The sequence below is a fragment of the Phocoena sinus genome, chromosome X (genome assembly GCF_008692025.1).
Source record: "Phocoena sinus isolate mPhoSin1 chromosome X, mPhoSin1.pri, whole genome shotgun sequence".
Classification (NCBI taxonomy): Eukaryota; Metazoa; Chordata; class Mammalia; order Artiodactyla; family Phocoenidae; genus Phocoena; species Phocoena sinus.
In genome coordinates, this window is record NC_045784.1 from 86,796,511 (window position 1) to 86,814,672 (window position 18,162).

An 18,162-nucleotide genomic window follows, 5' to 3' on the forward strand; every position below is an offset into this window, starting at 1 on the left:
TGCAAAGGTACTTGACAGAAGCCCTGGTCTTTGGTATCACAGGAGCATTTTGGCAAGAAATACTTACTTAATTTGATGTTCACTTCCTTGCATATGGGACCGGAACATTTCTAAAGATGTAAAGGTGATATTACAAATATGACAAACATAGGTTTTCATACTAAATGCTGAAAAAACAGAGAGTTCAAGTTAATACGGTCAATAGGAATACACTTCGAATCACATAGCTAGACAGGAATTTACTAGAGATCATCTACTTGAGCCTTCCCAATTTAAAGCTAAGGCCCAGAGAGGTCAAATGACTTGGTCAAAGTCACACAGCATTAGTAACAAAGATAGCCTCTCAGAGCCCATGTCTCTTAATTTAAAGTCCAAAATTTTTCACACTACACCACACTGCCTCTCTAGCCTTGGTCTCTTTCCTAAGAAACTGCTATCTGCCTGTTTATTGTTGCTACATGAAAGTACAACAGACACTTCAAATCTAGCATGCCCAATCAATCTTTGCCTCTTAATCCCTCAACCAACCTCTTTTTTGTTTGCCCCTAATTCTCTTTCTACCCAACTAAAACTTGAAACATCCCAAAATATTAAAAACAAATAAAAGAAAATTCTTACTCTCTTACCTGAAATCACTGTAGTGCATTACTTTACCAAAAGTTATTTCTACAGACAGATTTTAGAAATGAGAGAGGTTCAGTGAGCCCCACTCTCAGGATAAATTCTGAAAGCAAAATTCTAAAACAAAACTGCTAGTTACCACTTCATAAGAGTCAAGAACTATAGAATAGATATACTAGCTACCTCTCTATTCTGATTCATAGGTAGAACAGGAAGCAGGTGACAGATTAAGTTTTATTTTCTTAATCTTATCACCTTCCACTTTCTCTTTGGTCTGAAGAAGCAAATTAATAAATTTCATAAGCTAAATATAAAAACAATCCCACCCTAAGGAAGAGGCAATAAACTGATGGCTGCAGAGATTTTTAGGGTCAGGGAAGACCATCTTCTTTTAAATCAAACAGCAACTTAATCATTTAAAGGCCACTAAATTAATTATTACTAAGTGTATTGGCCTTGTCTAAGCAAAGATTATTCACAGAAACAGGAGATTATTGTCAAGTAGAAAGAAGAATTTGACTTTGAAGAACATGAGGACTACATTCACTATTGACATATACTCTGGTGGGCCCAGGAGAGCTCAGCCAGTTATGTCAAAGTCTAAATAAATAATTCTTCAAAACTATCCTCTCTTCCTGTGCTCTGATTTTGTGCTTGCCAAGTCACTTCTGATTATAATTTGGTTTCCCATATTACTGATACAAAAAAGAGGATACCCTAGATGATAGGTATTTTTTTAAAAACCTCAGAACTGGAAATATATATTCCTCCTCCTACCATAAATCAAGACCAGAATGACAGTGTATAGAACTACAATGTTTCCCAGCCTTCTCTGGCAAGAATCACCTGGAGGTCTCGAGAGGAAGGCCTCCCACTAGCAGCCGTGAGGCTGTTCTTGAGGAAGGCTGATTCCAGCACAGTCATGGCTGCAGCTAGAAGGATTCCTGGACCAAGCCACCGTGGTGTAGCAGCATTCTTTGAAAAACAACGACTGAGCCAGTGACCGTGTGGATGAAAGGCTCTTGGTGCTGCAGCAAGGAGTCAGTGCTGTGCCTCTGAGGCGGGAGAGACAACTTCAGGAAACTGCTCAACAAGAGACCTCCCAGCTCCACATAATATTAAATGGCAAAAATCTCCCAGTGATCTCAATCTCAATGCCAGCACCCAGCTTCACTCAATGACAAGCAAGCTACAGTGCTGGACACACTATGCCAAACAACTAGCAAAACAGGAACATAACCCCACCCATTAGCAGAGAGGCTGCCTAAAATCATAAGTCCACAGACACCCCAAAACACACCACCAGACGTGGACCTGCCCACCAGAGAGACAAGATCCAGCCTCATCCACCACAACACAGGCACTAGTCCCCTCCACCAGGAAGCCAACACAACCCACTGAACCAACCTTAGCCACTGGGGACAGACACCAAAAACGATGGTAATTACGAACCTGCAGCCTGCAAAAAGGAGACCCAAAACACAGTAAGATAAGCAAAATGAAGGAGCAAGATAAAAACCCACCAGACCTAACAAATGAAGAGGAAATAGGCAGTCTACCTGAAAAAGAATTCAGAATAATGATAGTAAAGATGATCCAAAATCTTGGAAATAGAATAGACAAAATGCAAGAAACATTTAACAAGGACCTAGAAGAACTAAAGATGAAACAAACAACGATGAGCAACACAATAAATGAAATGAAAAATATGCTAGATGGGATCAATAGCAGAATAACTGAGGCAGAAGAACGGATAAGTGACCTGGAAGATAAAATACTGGAAATAACTACTGCAGAGCAGAATAAAGAAAAAAGAATGAAAAGAACTGAGGACAGTCTCAGAGACCTCTGGGACAACATTAAATGCACCAACATTCGAATTATAGGGGTTCCAGAAGAAGAATAGAAAAAGAAAGGGACTGAGAAAATATTTGAAGAGGTTATAGTTGAAAACTTCCCTAATAGGGGAAAGGAAATAGTTAATCAAGTCCAGGAAGCACAGAGAGTCCCATACAGGAAAAATCCAAGGAGAAATACACCAAGACACATATTAATCAAGCTGTCAAAAATTAAATACAAAGAAAGCATACTAAAAGCAGCAAGGGAAAAAACAATGAATAACACAGAAGGGAATCCCCATAAGGTTAACTGCTGAACTTTCAGCAGAAACTCTGCAAGTCAGAAGGGAGTGGCAGGACATACTTAAAGTGATGAAGGAGAAAAACCTGCAACCAAGATTACTCTACCCAGCAAGGATCTCATTCAGATTTGATGGAGAAATTAAAATCTTTACAGACAAGCAAAAGCTGAGAGAGTTCAGCACCACAAAACCAGCTTTACAAAAAATGCTAAAGGAACTTCTCTAGGCAAGAAACACAAGAGAAGGAAAAAACCTACAATAACGAACCCAAAACAATTTAGAAAATGGGAATAGGAACATACATATCGATAATTACCTTAAATGTAAATGGACAAAATACTCCCACCAAAAGACACAGATTGGCTGAAATGGATACAAAAACAAGACCCATACATATGCTGTCTACAAGAGACACACTTCAGACCCAGAGACACATACAGACTGAAAGTAAGGGGATGGAAAAAGATATTCCATGCAAATGGAAACCAAAAGAAAGCTGGAGTAGCAATTCTCATATCAGACAAAATAGACTTTAAAACAAAGACTATTACAAGAGACAAAGAAGGACACTACATTATGATCAATGGATCAAGCCAAGAAGAAGATATAACAATTGTAAATATTTATGCACCCAACATAGGAGCACCTCAATACATAAGGCAAATACTAACAGCTATAAAAGGGGAAATCGACAGTAACACATTCATAGTAGGGGACTTTAACACCCCATTTTCACCAATGGAGAGATCATCCAAAATGAAAATAAATAAGGAAACACAAGCTTTAAATGATACATTAAATAATATGGACTTAATTGATATTTATAGGACATTCCATCCAAAAACAACAGAATACACATTTTTCTCAAGTACTCATGGAACATTCTCCAGGATAGATCATATCTTGGGTAACAAGTCAAGCCTTGGTAAATTTAAGAAAATTGAAATTGTATCAAGTATCTTTTCTGACCACAATGCTATGAGACTAGATATCAATTACAGGAAAAGATCTGTAAAAAATACAAACACATGGAAGCTAAACAATACACTACTTAATAACGAAGTGATCACTGAAGAAATCAAAGAGGAAATAAAATAATACCTAGAAACAAATGACAATGCAGACACGATTACCCAAAACCTATGGGATGCAGCAAAAGCAGTTCTAAGAGGGAAGCTTATAGCAATACACGCCCACCTTAAGAAACAGGAAACATCTCGAATAAACAACATAACCTTGCACTAAAGCAATTAGAGAAAGAAGAACAAAAAATCCCAAAGTTAGCAGAAGGAAAAAGATCATAAAAATCAGATCAGAAATAAATGAAAAAGAGATGAAGGAAATGATAGCAAAGATCAATAAAACTAAAAGCTGGTTCTTTGAGAAGATAAACAAAATAGATAAACCATTAGCCAGACTCTCCAAGAAAAAAAGGGAGAAGACTCAAATCAATAGAATTAGAAATGAAAAAGGATAAGTAACAACTGACACTGCAGAAATACAAAAGATCATGAGAGATTACTACAAGCAACACTATGCCAATAAAATGGACAAACTGGAAGAATTGGACAAACTCTTAGAAATGCACAACCTGCCAAGACTGAATCAGGAAGAAATAGGAAATATGAACAGACCAATCACAAGCACTGAAATTGAAACTGTGATTAAAAATCTTCCAACAAACAAAAGCCCAGGACCAGATGGCTTCACAGGCGAATTCTATCAAACATTTAGAGAAGAGCTAACACCTATCCTTCTCAAACTCTTCCAAAATATAGCAGAGGGAGGAACACTCCCAAATTCATTCTACAAGGCCACAAGTACCTTTATACCAAAACCAGACAAGGATGTCACAAAGAAAGAAAACTATAGGCCAATATCCCTGATGAACATAGATGCAAAAATCCTCAACAAAATACTTGCAAACAGAATCCAACAGCACATTAAAAGGATCATACACCATGATCAAGTAGGGTTTATTCCAGAAATGCAAGGATTCCTCAACATACGCAAATCAATCAATGTGATAAACCATATTAACAAATTGAAGGAGAAAAACCATATGGCCATCTCAATATATGCAGAGAAAGCTTTTGACAAAATTCAACACCCATTTATGATAAAAACCCTCCAGAAAGTAGGCATAGAGGGAACTTTCCTCAACATAATAAAGGCCATATATGACAAACCCACAGTCAACATCATCCTCAATGGTGAAAAACTGAAAGCGTTTCCATGAAGATCAGGAACAAGACAAGGTTGCCCACTCTCACCACTCTTATTCAACGTAGTTTTGGAAGTTTTAGCCACAGCAATCAGAGAAGTAAAGGAAATAAAAGGAATCCAAATCAGAAAAGAAGAAGTAAAGCTGTCACTGTTTGCAGATGACATGATACTATACATAGAGAATCCTAAAGATGCTACCAGAAAACTACTAGAGCTAATCAATGAATTTGGTAAAGCTGCAGGATAAAAAATTAATGCACAGAAATCTCTTACATTCTTATTCATAAATGATAAAAAATCTGAAAGAGAAATTAAGGAAACACTCCCATTTACCACTGCAACAAAAAGAAGAAAATACCTAGGAATAAACCTACCTGGAGAGACAAAAGACCTGTATGCAGAAAACTATAAGACACTGATGAAAGAAATTAAAGATGATACAAACAGATGGAGAGGTATACCATGTTCTTGATTTGGAAGAATCAATATTGTGAAAATGACTATACTAACCAAAGCAATCTACAGATTCAAGGCAATCCGTGTCATATTACCAATGGCATTTTTTACAGAACTAGAACAAAATATCTTAAAATTTCTATGGAGACACAAACGACCCTGAATAGCCAAAGCAGTCTTGAGGGAAAAAAATGGAGCTGGAGGAATCAGACTCCCTGACTTCAGACTAGACTACAAAGCTACAGTAATCAAGACAGTATGGTACTGGAACAAAAACAGAAATATAGATCAATGGAAAAGGATAGAAAGCCCAGAGATAAACCCATGCACTTATGGTCAACTAATCTATGACAAAGGAGGAAAGGATATACAATGGAGAAAAGACAGTCTCTTCAATAAGTGGTGCTGGGAAAACTGGACAGCTACATGTAAAAGAATGAAATTACAACACTCCCTAGCACCATACACAAAAATAAACTCAAAATGGATTTGAGACCTAAATGTAGGACCAGACACTATAAAACCCTTAGAGGAAAACACAGGAAGAACACTCTTTGACATAAATCACAGCAAGATATTTTTTGACCCACCTCCTAGAGTGATGGAAATAAAAACAAAAATAAACAAATGGGACCTAATGAAACTTAAAAGCTTTTGCACAGCAAAGGAAACTACAAACAGGACGAAAAGACAACCCTCAGAATGGGAGAAAGTATTTGCAAACGAATCAATCAACAAAGGATTAATCTGCAAAATATATAAACAGCTCATGCAGCTCAACATTTAAAAAAGAAACAACCCAATCCAAAAATGGGCAGAAAACGTAAATAGACATTTCTCCAAAGAAGACATACAGATGGCCAAGAGGCACATCAAAAGCTGCTCAACATCACTAATTATTAGAGAAATGCAAATCAAAACTACAATGAGGTATCATCTCACACCAGTTAGAATGGGCATCATCAGAAAACCTACAAACAACAAATGCTGGAGAGGGTGTGGAGAAAAGGGAACCTTCTTGCACTGTTGGTGGGAATGTAAACTGATACAGCCACTATGGAGAACAGTATGGAGGTTCCTTAAAAAACTAAAAATAGAATTACCATATGACCCAGCAATCCCGCTACTGGGCATATACCCGGAGAACATCATAATTCAAAAAGACACATGCACCCCAATGTTCATTGCAGCACTATTTGCAATAGCCAGGTCATTGAAGCAACCTAAATGCCCATCGACAGACGAATGCATAAAGAAGTTGTGGTACATATATACAATGGAATATTACTCAGCCATAAAAAGGAACGAAATTGTGTTATTTGTAGAGACGTGGATGGATCTAGAGACTGTGATACAGAGTGAAGTAAGTCATAAAGAGAAAAACAAATATCATATATTAATACATACATGTGGGAGCTAGAAAAATGGTACTAATGAACTGGTTTGCAGGGCAGAAATAGAGACACAGATATAGAGAATAAACGTATGGATGCCAAGGGGGGAAAGTGCTGGCGGGGAGGGGCTGGTGGTGGAATGAATTGGGAGATTGGGATTGACATGTATACACTGATGTGTATAAAACTGATGACTAATAAGAACCTGCAGTATAAAAAAATAAATAAAATAAAATTCAAATAAATAAATAAATAAAATTTTAGACTAATATCCAGCATGAACACAGACTAAATGTTATTAAATTTAAAAAAAAGTTGCAGGATGCAAAATTAATGCACAGAAATCTCTGGCATTCTATACACTAATGATGAAAAATCTGAAAGTGAAATCAAGAAAACACTCCCATTTACCATTGCAACAAAAAGAATAAAATACCTAGGAATAGACCTACCAAAGGAGACAAAACACCTGTATGCAGAAAATTATAAGACACTGATGAAAGAAATTAAAGATGATACAAATAGATGGAGAGATATACCATGTTCTTGGATTGGAAGAATCAACATTGTGAAAATGACTCTACTACCCAAAGTAATCTACAGATTCAATGCAATCCGTATCAAACTACCACTGGCATTTTTCACGGAACTAGAACAAAAAATTTCACAATTTGTATGGAAACACAAAAGACCCCGAATAGCCAAAACAATCTTGAGAAAGAAAAACCGGGCTGGAGGAATCAGGCTCCCTGACTTCAGACTATACTACAAAGCTACAGTAATCAAGACAGTATGGTACTGGCACAAAAACAGAAAAATAGATCAATGGAACAGGATAGAAAGCCCAGAGATAAACCCATGCACATATGGTCCCCTTATCTTTGATAAAGGAGGCAGGAATGTACAGTGGAGAAAGGACAGCCTCTTCAATAAATCGTGCTGGGAAAACCAGACAGGTACATGTAAAAGTATGAGATTAGATCACTCCCTAACACCATACACAAAAATAAGCTCAAAATGGATTAAAGACCTAAATGTAAGGCCAGAACCTATCAAACTCTTAGAGGAAAGCATAGGCAGAACACTCTATGACATAAATCACAGCAAGATCCTTTTTGACCCACCTCCTAGAGAAATGGAAATAAAAACAAAAATAAACAAATGGGACCTAATGAAACTGCAAAGCTTTTGCACAGCAAAGGAAACCATAAAAAAGACCAAAAGACAACCCTCAGAATGGGAGAAAATATTTGCAAATGAAGCAACTGACAAAGGATTAATTTCCAAAATTTACAAGCAGCTCATGCAGCTCAGTAACAAAAAAACAACCCAATCAAAAATGGGCAGAAGACCTAAATAGGCATTTCTCCAAGGAAGATATACAGACTGCCGACAAACACATGAAAGCATGCTGAACATCATTAATCGTTAGAGAAATGCAAATCAAAACTACAATGAGATATCATCTCACACCAGTCAGAATGGCCATCATCAAAAAATCTAGAAACAATAAATGCTGGAGAGGGTGTGGAGAAAAGGGAACACTCTTGCACTGCTGGTGGGAATGTGAATTGGTACAGCCACTATGGAGAACAGTATGGAGGTTCCTTAAAGTACTACAAATAGAACTACCATATGACCCAGCAATCCCACTACTGGGCATATACCCTGAGAAAACCAAAATTCAAAAAGAGTCATGTACCAAAATGTTCATTGCAGCTCTATTTACAATAGCCAGGACATGGAAACAACCTAAGTGCCCATCATCGGATGAATGGATAAAGAAGTTGTGGCACTTATACACAATGGAATATTACTCAGCCATAAAAAGAAATGAAATTGAGCTATTTGTAATGGGTGGATAGACTTAGAGTCTGTCATACAGAGTTAAGTAAGTCAGAAAGAGAAAGACAAATACCGTATGCTAACACATATATATGGAATTTAAGAAAAAAATGTCATGAAGAACCTAGGGGTAAGACAGGAATAAAGACACAGACCTACTAGAGTACGGACTTGAGGATATGGGGAGGTGGAAGGGTGATCTGTGACAAAGCGAGAGAGAGGCATGGACATATATACACTGCCAAACATAAGGTAGATAGTTAGTGGGAAGCAGCCGCATAGCACAGGGAGATCAGCTTGGTGCTTTGTGACCGCCTGGAGGGGTGGGATAGGGAGGGTGGGAGGGAGGGAGATGCAAGAGGGAAGAGATATGGGAACATAAGTATATGTATAACTGATTCACTTTGTTATAAAGCAGAAACTAACATACCAATGTAAAGCAATTATACTCCAATAAAGATGTTAAAAAAAAAAAAAAAGAATCACCCTAGTGTGAGTTTAAAATACAGATCCCTAGACCCCCTCCTCTGGAGAATATGATTCACTGGGACAGGGATTGTGTATTTTAACAATACCCCAGCTAATTATTGTCAGAGGATGTGTGGAGAAAACCACTAAGGGAATACCTTTCCAGTTCCTTGGTTATTTTTCTGCATCTTCCAATTTTGTTTTTGGTTTTCGGAGTCCCTGATTTGAGGCTGATCACCTCTGAAGACTCTGGACTTCCTGCAAAGCTGAGGACTAAATCCAGGACTCTGCATGCTCATAACAACCCTTTTCAGGAAATTATTACTAACCTTATTTAACAGGTGGGAAAATTAAGGCTCATATTCACTTGGCCAATACCATGTATTTTGAGGGCACCCAAGTTATGCAAGATAAGGAGGAATCCTTGTTTCCTCTAGACTAGTGGTTCTTAAGGTTAGTTACACATTGGAATCTTGTGGAGAAGTCTAAAAATATTCATGTTACAGCTCCACATAAGACTAATTTAATCAGAATCTCTAGGGGTAGAACCAGGCTTTCTTACTTTTTGAAAGCAGTCTAGGTGATTTTTCTGTGCAGACACTGTTGAGCACCACTGCCTAGATTATCAAGTCAGTGATCTTCAGTATGATTATAAACTCAGATTATATTTCAGAGGTTTTACATATTTGTTTAGTGCTTATAGAGTATATTGTACATAATGTTCTCCTCAGTTCCTCCTTAGTTTCGTCACAAATTATACCAGAAGATTATAATATAGGCAATACAGTAGTTTAGAGCAGCTGCAGGTCACATATGAAAGATCCAGAGGCAGTTCTGGAACTATGGTCTGCTTTCTATTACCTTAGCCCTTGTCTTTTTCACACACTGATATTCGTTATCTTTTTCTAGGATATAGACATCTCAGAAAATAATATATAAAAATGGTGTAAACCCTTTCTGTGAAGACATGAAGTCTATTTATTGGCCCCAAGATCAAAATTCCTGGTCTGATCCTACTGAAACCTGCCTCTACTATGCTCCTTACACTGTCCATTCTCCTATCTGAGTCTGCTCCTTGGGCCTGTCAAACTTTGCTCCCCTCAGCCCTGCTAGGATTCCGTTTCTGACTTCACCCAGAAACTCAAGCTTCTTTGCAACCTGTAACTTTCAGAATCATCCATAACCTAACACTTGTGGAGTCCACTTTTCTCCTAATCACAGCCGTACCTCATAACTCCCTGGACTAAGGTCTTTGTTTTCAAAGGATAGATTGAGGAACTGCATATCTTTATAGTCTAACATTTTGGTTCTCAATCTTGGCTCTATATCATAACCTCTTGGGGAGTTAAAAAAGAGAAAACAAAACACTAATGTGTGGGTCCCAGGGATTCTAATTTAATTGATTTTAGCGATGGCCTGAGCATTGGGATTTCTAAAAGCTGCCTGCATGATTCTAGTATGTAGTCAAGAATGAGAACCATTGATCTAATATCTTAAATCAACTGAGAGCTACATGCAAGCAAAAATGCAACTTAATGTGGCATTTAGCTTATGAAGAAAAATAGAAAATGTCCAGTTTACATGTTTTTAAATTACGGCAGGAAAACAAAATATTTCAAGAAAACTAACATTTGTTGATGACCCATTCTGTGATGGGTACTGTATATACTGCTTCATTTCATCCTCTTTCAATCCTGTGAAGTAGTCTTATTTTCGTTTTATACCTGAGGAATCTGAGGTGCAACTGGGCAACTGACTTCAAACATTTCTCCAAATCTATGTTTATCCCACTACACAACACTGCCTTTCAATAAACAATTATCAAATATTGAGAAAAAACATATACTCATTCTCATATAAAGCACTGAGAAGGATATTGCAGAATAAAATACAATCCTTTGTCTCAAGGGGGCCAATTCAGTTAAGGGACTATAATTAATGCAACTGTCAATGAACAGTAATACCTATGAAAAATCAGAGGAAGGGGAGAATACCAAGAGCTAGAGAAGTGAGGGAAGTTGTGATGGACTTTGGAGGAAAAGAAGGATTTGAATTGTAAGGAAAGCAGTTAGGGAATTCCAGGGGATGAAAACAATATCAATATTCTGAAGAGACAGAAATGAGCATGATGTGCTGAATTCAAATAACCTGTTCAACCAACACTAGACACCTCTGTGGCACCAAGCATCATGCTAGATGCTAGAGGTACAAGATTAATAAATTGGGCAGGCTGCTCACAAATCCAAGTGAGAAACAGACACATGAACAGAGGATTTCAATCTCATTTGGTAAAAGGTAAGACAAGTATGCTTAAGAGCTATGGGAATTCAATGAAGCAGAGGCACTTAGTACAATATGGGAGCCTGAAGAGGGCTACTGGAAGAGATGATGCCTTAGTTAAACTTGGAAAAATGAAAAATAGTTAACGGTTAAGAGTTGAGAAGAGTACTGTAGGCAGAGGAAATAGCATGAAAAGAACACAGAAGTGTTTACAGTAACTAGTTAAAATTTGGAATTGTTGCAGAATAAAATATAAGGGGATGAGATGGGAGAGGCAAAAGTATATCACATCAAAGAGACTTTTATATTATGCTAAGGAGCCTAGATTTTTATTCTGTGGGCTGGGAAACCTTGAAGTGGTTTAAGTAGTAAGTAACATGGTCAGCTGTGTGTTTTAGAGAAATCTCTCCTCTAACTGCAATATGGAGGGTAATTTTAAGAGGAGCAAGCCTGGAAGTAAGGAGACCACAGTTACATAAGGCAAGAGATGAGAGGGCATGGGCTAGAAAGGTCACAGTAGGGGTAGAGAGAAGCAGGGATATTGGTGAAATACTTACCATTAAAACAGACAAAATTTAATGACTGAGTGAATGTGGGATATAAGGGAGAAGGAGGAATCTAGAGAAGTCTAAAATACCTCTCAGCATAGTTTGGTGACTGAGTAGGTGGTGATCCTAACTGAAATTGGAACTTCATAAGGAAGTACTATTTTAGGAGGTGGGAGAATAAGCATTGGTGAGTTTGAATTTGGACACACAGAGTCTGATATATCTGTGAGCTTTTCATGTAAAGGTGTCCAATAGGCAGTTATATATGGGAATTTGAAAGGCAGAAGATAGGTTAATTTTGGAGAAGTCAGGGGATGGGGGTTAGTTAAGACAATCAGAGTGGGTGAGATGTCCTGAGGATAATGTATGGGTGGGCATAGCAACACCAACATAATGATAAAAACCCTGGAGAGCACCACTCTTTAAACTAGATGGTAGAGGAGGAGGGGGACTATGAAAAATCAAGAAGTAAAGGACAAAGTTGTAAGGATGAACAGGAGAGACTGATGTCAAAGGAGGAAAGTTTAGTGAATGGAGTAAAGATGGTCATTGGATTTAGAAATTTAGAAGTCACAATAACCCTGTGAGGGACAGTTTCAGTGGAACGGTACAGTGGTGGTGTGGAGGGCTGGGGGAATGTATGTCAACAAATGGTAATGAGTTGAGGAGTGAATATCAGTAAAGACAGTTAAGAGTATATTTGAAAAACAAAAACAACAACACAACAAAAAAAAAACCTGGCAAAGAAGAGAAGGGGAAAGTGTAGTAGTTAAAGGGAAACTCAAGGTTAAGGGATTATTTGGTTAAGGCAAGATACTTGTTTACCACATTTGATGGCCACATTTTTCTTGATGAAATAAGGAATAAGCTTGCCTGAATGTTGTGAGGAGGGGGAGTGTTGAACAGTAGAAGAGAGTCCTGGAGAGTGGTGTAGGCTTAAAAATCACTGCTGAAAGGAAAGTGAAGGAAAAGGAAAAGTATTAAGTAGGACTAAAAGGCCACAGAGATTGGATACTAAGACTCTGTAGAGGCACCCAATCTCTAGCCTTATATAATTCTCCATAGCATCACTCAGTGTTCTGAATATAAAAGTAGAACAAGTGGACAGTGGAATTGATCCTGGGTTGAAATCTTGCTACTAGGTAGTGAGAGAATAACAATGAGGTATAAGTAAAGCCTTCCAGAAGGTGGTTACAGCATTAAACTGTGAGATGATGGTAGTGAAAATGCAATGGAAGGATAAAGGAAGAAGAAATAGTTCTAAAAAGACCTGATAAGACTGTGGACGGATAGGAGATAGGGAAATTTAGTCAAAGATGCCCTCAAAGATTCAAGTGTAGGTGACTAATAAATAGTGGTACTACTGGCAAAGAAAGAAAACTTGGTAAACTTAAGGTGGTTTTAGGAAAGATTATTAATTCAGTTTTAGATATGCTGAGTTACAGGTGAAGGTGAGACATCTAAGTGCAATAATGGGGCTAGAAATTAGTAAAGTAAACAAAACAAATACAGTAAATTAAAAATACATACATATTTTATTTCCATATTGTTATGGTAGCCATTCCTGTGCTAATAAGATCTGGACTGAATGAGGGACATGAAGAGAGCAGTAAGAATGATGAAGAGAAAGGGAAAGAGATTAGATATAGTAGAAACATATATAAACCATAGCAGATAGAAAAGAAGGCAGAGACAGAAAGAAGGGAGAAAATGGGTGAAGAGTGAATATAGTTAAAGTGGCACAGGTTAAGCTGTTTTTGTCTTACCGCTTGATCACTTATAATATGGGCTTCTGCTGTAGCTGTTCTTTGCAATTCTCATTTGCTACTTTAAATTCTCCAGCTATTTTCTTAATCCTCAAATGTTTACTGTTATCAAAATGAAATAGTCAAAGCAGGGTTGAAAATCTGTTCTTTGAGCTTCATCTTCAGAGGCTAGTATAAAATGACTTCAATGACTGGATTAAATTATGCTGATGATCAGCACTCGCCTCCCCAGCCAGATAAAAATTTCACCAAAATCCTTCTCTCAATCTAATAACCTTGAAACTTCAGAGTACTAAAATGACCCTCCTTTCAGAAGTGACCAAAGTGCACACATTTCTCATGGCTGACACACTTCTCAGTTCCAATTTACCTAATGCCACAAACTAGAAGCCACTTATTTCAGATCACCCTCAGCGTAGCGATGGGAAAAATACCCTAACAAGTGGAAGTCTGTCATTTCTCCAAACATCTACGACTTTCAGAAGCCCTACCACTTCTATTTCTACACTTGCCTAAATCAATGTTCTTTAATATCCTAGATAAAAATACAGATCTCTATGTAACTTTTGGGGACATGCTGAATCACATTAAGCAGAAAACTTAATAGTACAAACACAGGGTTAGCACTCAATAAATAAAGGTTAATAGTTCACTGATTCATATATTAAACTAATCTCTATTGAGGTAGGCCTACTCTGTGCCAGTTTCTATCTCTAGTACTGGAAATATAGATGAGTTAGATGAAGTCCCTTCCCTCAAAGACCTTACATTCTAGTGGGAGATAAAGACACAGGGAGAGATAATTAGATATTCAGGTTAAGGAAGCACAGAATATAAGCCTTGAAGGAAGTGAAAAGGCTTGAAAGAAGTGAAATGAGTAGGAGTTGGTCAAGAGAAGAGGGACATGAAGATGTTCTAGGCAAAACAGCAGCATGAAGGGCACAGAGACAAGAAATGGGGTAATGGTTTCTGGAAACCATAAGCAGTTTGTAGATTCTGACCCACATAAATCATAGCAGGAAGTAGCAGGGAATAAGCCTGGAGAAGGAGATAGGGACAAGATGGTAGAGAGCTATGAAGCTTAGATTTTTATCCTTAGAAAATAGAGAAATAAGGACTTTTAAGCAGGGGGATGACATGAAAAGATGTACACTTTAGATGAAACACTCTAGTGGTTAAATTGAGGGTAGATCTGGGGAGACAAAACTGATGGCAAGGAGAGTAGTTAGAGGTTGTGGCAATATTCTAGAACAATGCTTCTCAAAATTTATTGTGAGCACAAATCACCTAGACATCTTGTTAAAATGCAGATTCTGATTCAGTAGGTCTGCAGTGAGGCCTGAGATTCTTTTTTCTAACAAGCTCCCAAGTGATGTTTATAATGCTGGCCACAAACCACACTTTGAGTAGCAAAACTCTAGAAAAGATGTTGAGGGCCTGAACTAGTGTGGGAAAAGCATGGCTGGAGAAAAGGTAACAGTAAGATTCAGGAGGTAAAACAGTCATGGCTTGGTGCCTCATTAGATATAGGAAGTGAAGTAGATGGTGCTGTGGGATTTACAATTAACTACAGGTTTCTACTTTGAATGACTGAGTGGATTTGAAATGGCTATGAGGTATACAGGTGAAGAGGTAGCTGCTCTTTGAATATATGAATCTAAAGCTTTGCAGAAAGGTCATAAGCATACAGATGACAAATGAAATCAGAGGAACAGATTAGATCATGTTATAGATTAAGGTCAAGAATGGAACCATGGGAACGTCTACATTTAGACAATGAATTTAAAAAAGAGCCCCCAAAGAAAACAGAAAATAAATAGAAACACAGGAAAAGAACAACAACATAAGGAGTTACTAATGACAAAGAATAAAGCTTCAAGGAGGGAGTAATGAACATTTTCACATTAAGCAAAAAGGTCTAGTAAGGAAAGAATTGAAAAATAATGGTGAGTAGAGGAAAAGTGGGTGGAGAAGAGAATATGAAAAGGGAATAAAAATACTAGTAGTGAGATGGTGCCTGTGGGGGAAAAATGAAAAAACATATGGTTAGAAGAGCAAGTGGATCACTCCAGTCAGGATCAGAATCTTTATTGCACCTGAATTCTTGCCTCTCTTTCTCAGCTCCTTTGTTCATCCTCTCTCCTTCCCACTGCTATCAATCTAAATCATATACTTCCTCTATAAAGCTTTTCTGAACCATGATGTTTGGCTCCTCTGGTTACCAAAAATATGTACACAAAAATCCATGTCTGCAGCCTCTTGCAATGAAGTATTATTAACCCAATTAGTTATACACTTGCCCCTTCAGGGAAAATAGTATATCTTCATTTGTATTCCCAAGAATAACTAGCCTAGCAACTAAGAGACACTTAAGTCATACTTAGTGACCGAATGATATAACTACATGATACTAATTTAAAATACTTCCTTATGTACCTATGATATAATATGAAACCGTGGTAATATCTATATTTTATTAGTGTCATCTAAACCTTTCTGGGTCTCATTTTCTAGAAAACCAACAGACAGACCTATATGGACTCTAAAGTCCTTATCGAAAATTCTATGATCCCATGAGTATTATAAACCTTGTATTCAGTAAAAGCAAAATAGTATATACATAAGCCAGATATGTTTAATAAAATATAAACTTTCTAAGAAAGAGATTTGGGATAATTTTACTATTTACCATTTGCATCTGATTTTGCTGGAAGAGGTTTCTCTCTTAACTTGTCTACAAACTTCTTCTTAGCTTCATTTCTTTTGTGTTTTTTCCCAACATAATGTTGTTGGGCCATTAATGGACCATTAAAGGAAGCAGGACAGAGCTTACAATACTTGTTTGGATTATTCAAATCCAAAGCACTGCTGGAAGAGGAAGGCGTAGTCTCGTCTTTAATCCCACCTGGAGGAGGCTTGACAACAAGGGGCTTCAGAAAAGTTGACTCAGCAGAAGTAGTAATAGGCACACCTGCTGAAATAGTCATAATGAAAAGTGATCAACATGTGTCCAGCTATTAGAGCTGCATTCTTATAAAGTATTAGGGAAAGTTAGAGTTTTTTTAAAGCCTACTATCTCTGGACTTTTTCCATATAGGGCTGTTGGATAAAGGTACTCAGGCTAAAAAGAATTTCCTTCTGTGAGAATAGAAATTTGAATACAAGTCTGTCACCAAGTTTCTCCAACAAAGATACAGGAAAGAATATTCAGCATTAGGCATGTATTTCAAATGAATTTTATTCATCTGAAAAATCAATGAAGGCATAAGAGATGTCTTAGGATGGTTCTTGAAATTAGTGAGAGTAAAAGAGATGGTACCAAATTCTAAGTTGGTGTCTTTCTTGAGTAGCAAAGTAAATCACCTATTCAGTCCAGATTTGTGGTGTCTGTATCAAAATAAAATTTATGCAGTTGTTTAAGGCTATAAAATTATGTTTCCACATTTACAGTTATTTCAGAGCTCTTTCATTTAGTCTCCTCTCTGAGCCCAAATTTATGAATTCTGGGAACTAAAGATAAGGCTTTACAAGATGCTTTCTCTTGTAGGGCACACTGATTCTGTCCCTCTTGACTGACAGGCAGAAAAACAAATATACAAAAATTAGAGAAACTAGAATAAATTTAAAAATAATTCTGGTTTCATTTATTAAGAAAACTATATGTTTTAATGCTGATGAGGCCTACACTATGAGTTGGAAATTAATGTTGGTAAAATTTCCATGCTAGACATGCTTTATTCCTAAAGTGTTGAAGCTAGTGAGAATGTGGTAAATTATTTATTCCAGAGAATTGATCATCTTATTTTTTGTTCTGGCACACATTTTCAAAATACAGGCACATTTTCAAAATACAGGCTGGGTTTTCCAGGGTGTACTCTGCCACTTCAGGCCAGAAGTGAGATCTGTGGGTCAGTTCTCTCATGCGCTGGCGGCCCAACATCACTGGAAGGAGGAAACAGCAACGTTTTACAGTTCTCTGTATCTTTGGCATCTAACATAAAATAAGTACTCAATAACTGCTGATTGATAATGCTAGTAGTACCTTTTCTTTATATTCATAGGAAGAAAGAAATGAGCAATCTGGTAGAAGAAGATTCCATACCTTTTTTTTTTTGGCTATAGTTATAGTCAGAAAATGCTGCAACATAACTATATTATGGTGAAGACATTGGTCTGAACACACACTATGAGATAATGTTTTGGAAAGTACTAAAGCAAAAAAAGAAGAATGAGATAGATGCCAAGGGGAAGAAGTAAGAAGGAGCTAAGACTTTATAATTTGATTAGAAACTGGAGAGTTCAGGTTGCTTATTGTTCTTTCTTTATAGCAACATAGCAAATAACTTGCTTTTATTTGGATTTAATAAACTGAAAAGGAGAGGTCACAACATTTCTTAAAATTCAGCTAGCAATTATGA

The 18,162-nt window shown here is 37.2% G+C and overlaps 1 protein-coding gene across 1 annotated transcript in view; it reads right to left on the minus strand.

Annotated features, from left to right (window-relative positions):
* The window catches only part of ZMAT1 (zinc finger matrin-type 1), a 40,552-nt gene that overhangs the window by 3,407 nt on the left and 18,983 nt on the right, over positions 1-18,162 (minus strand). The window contains exons 5-6 of the mRNA XM_032618728.1: positions 16,434-16,718; positions 68-167 (exon numbers count right to left, since the gene is read on the minus strand). Coding sequence (XP_032474619.1) covers positions 68-167; positions 16,434-16,718 — 385 coding nt within the window. The remainder of the gene's footprint in view (positions 1-67; positions 168-16,433; positions 16,719-18,162) is intronic.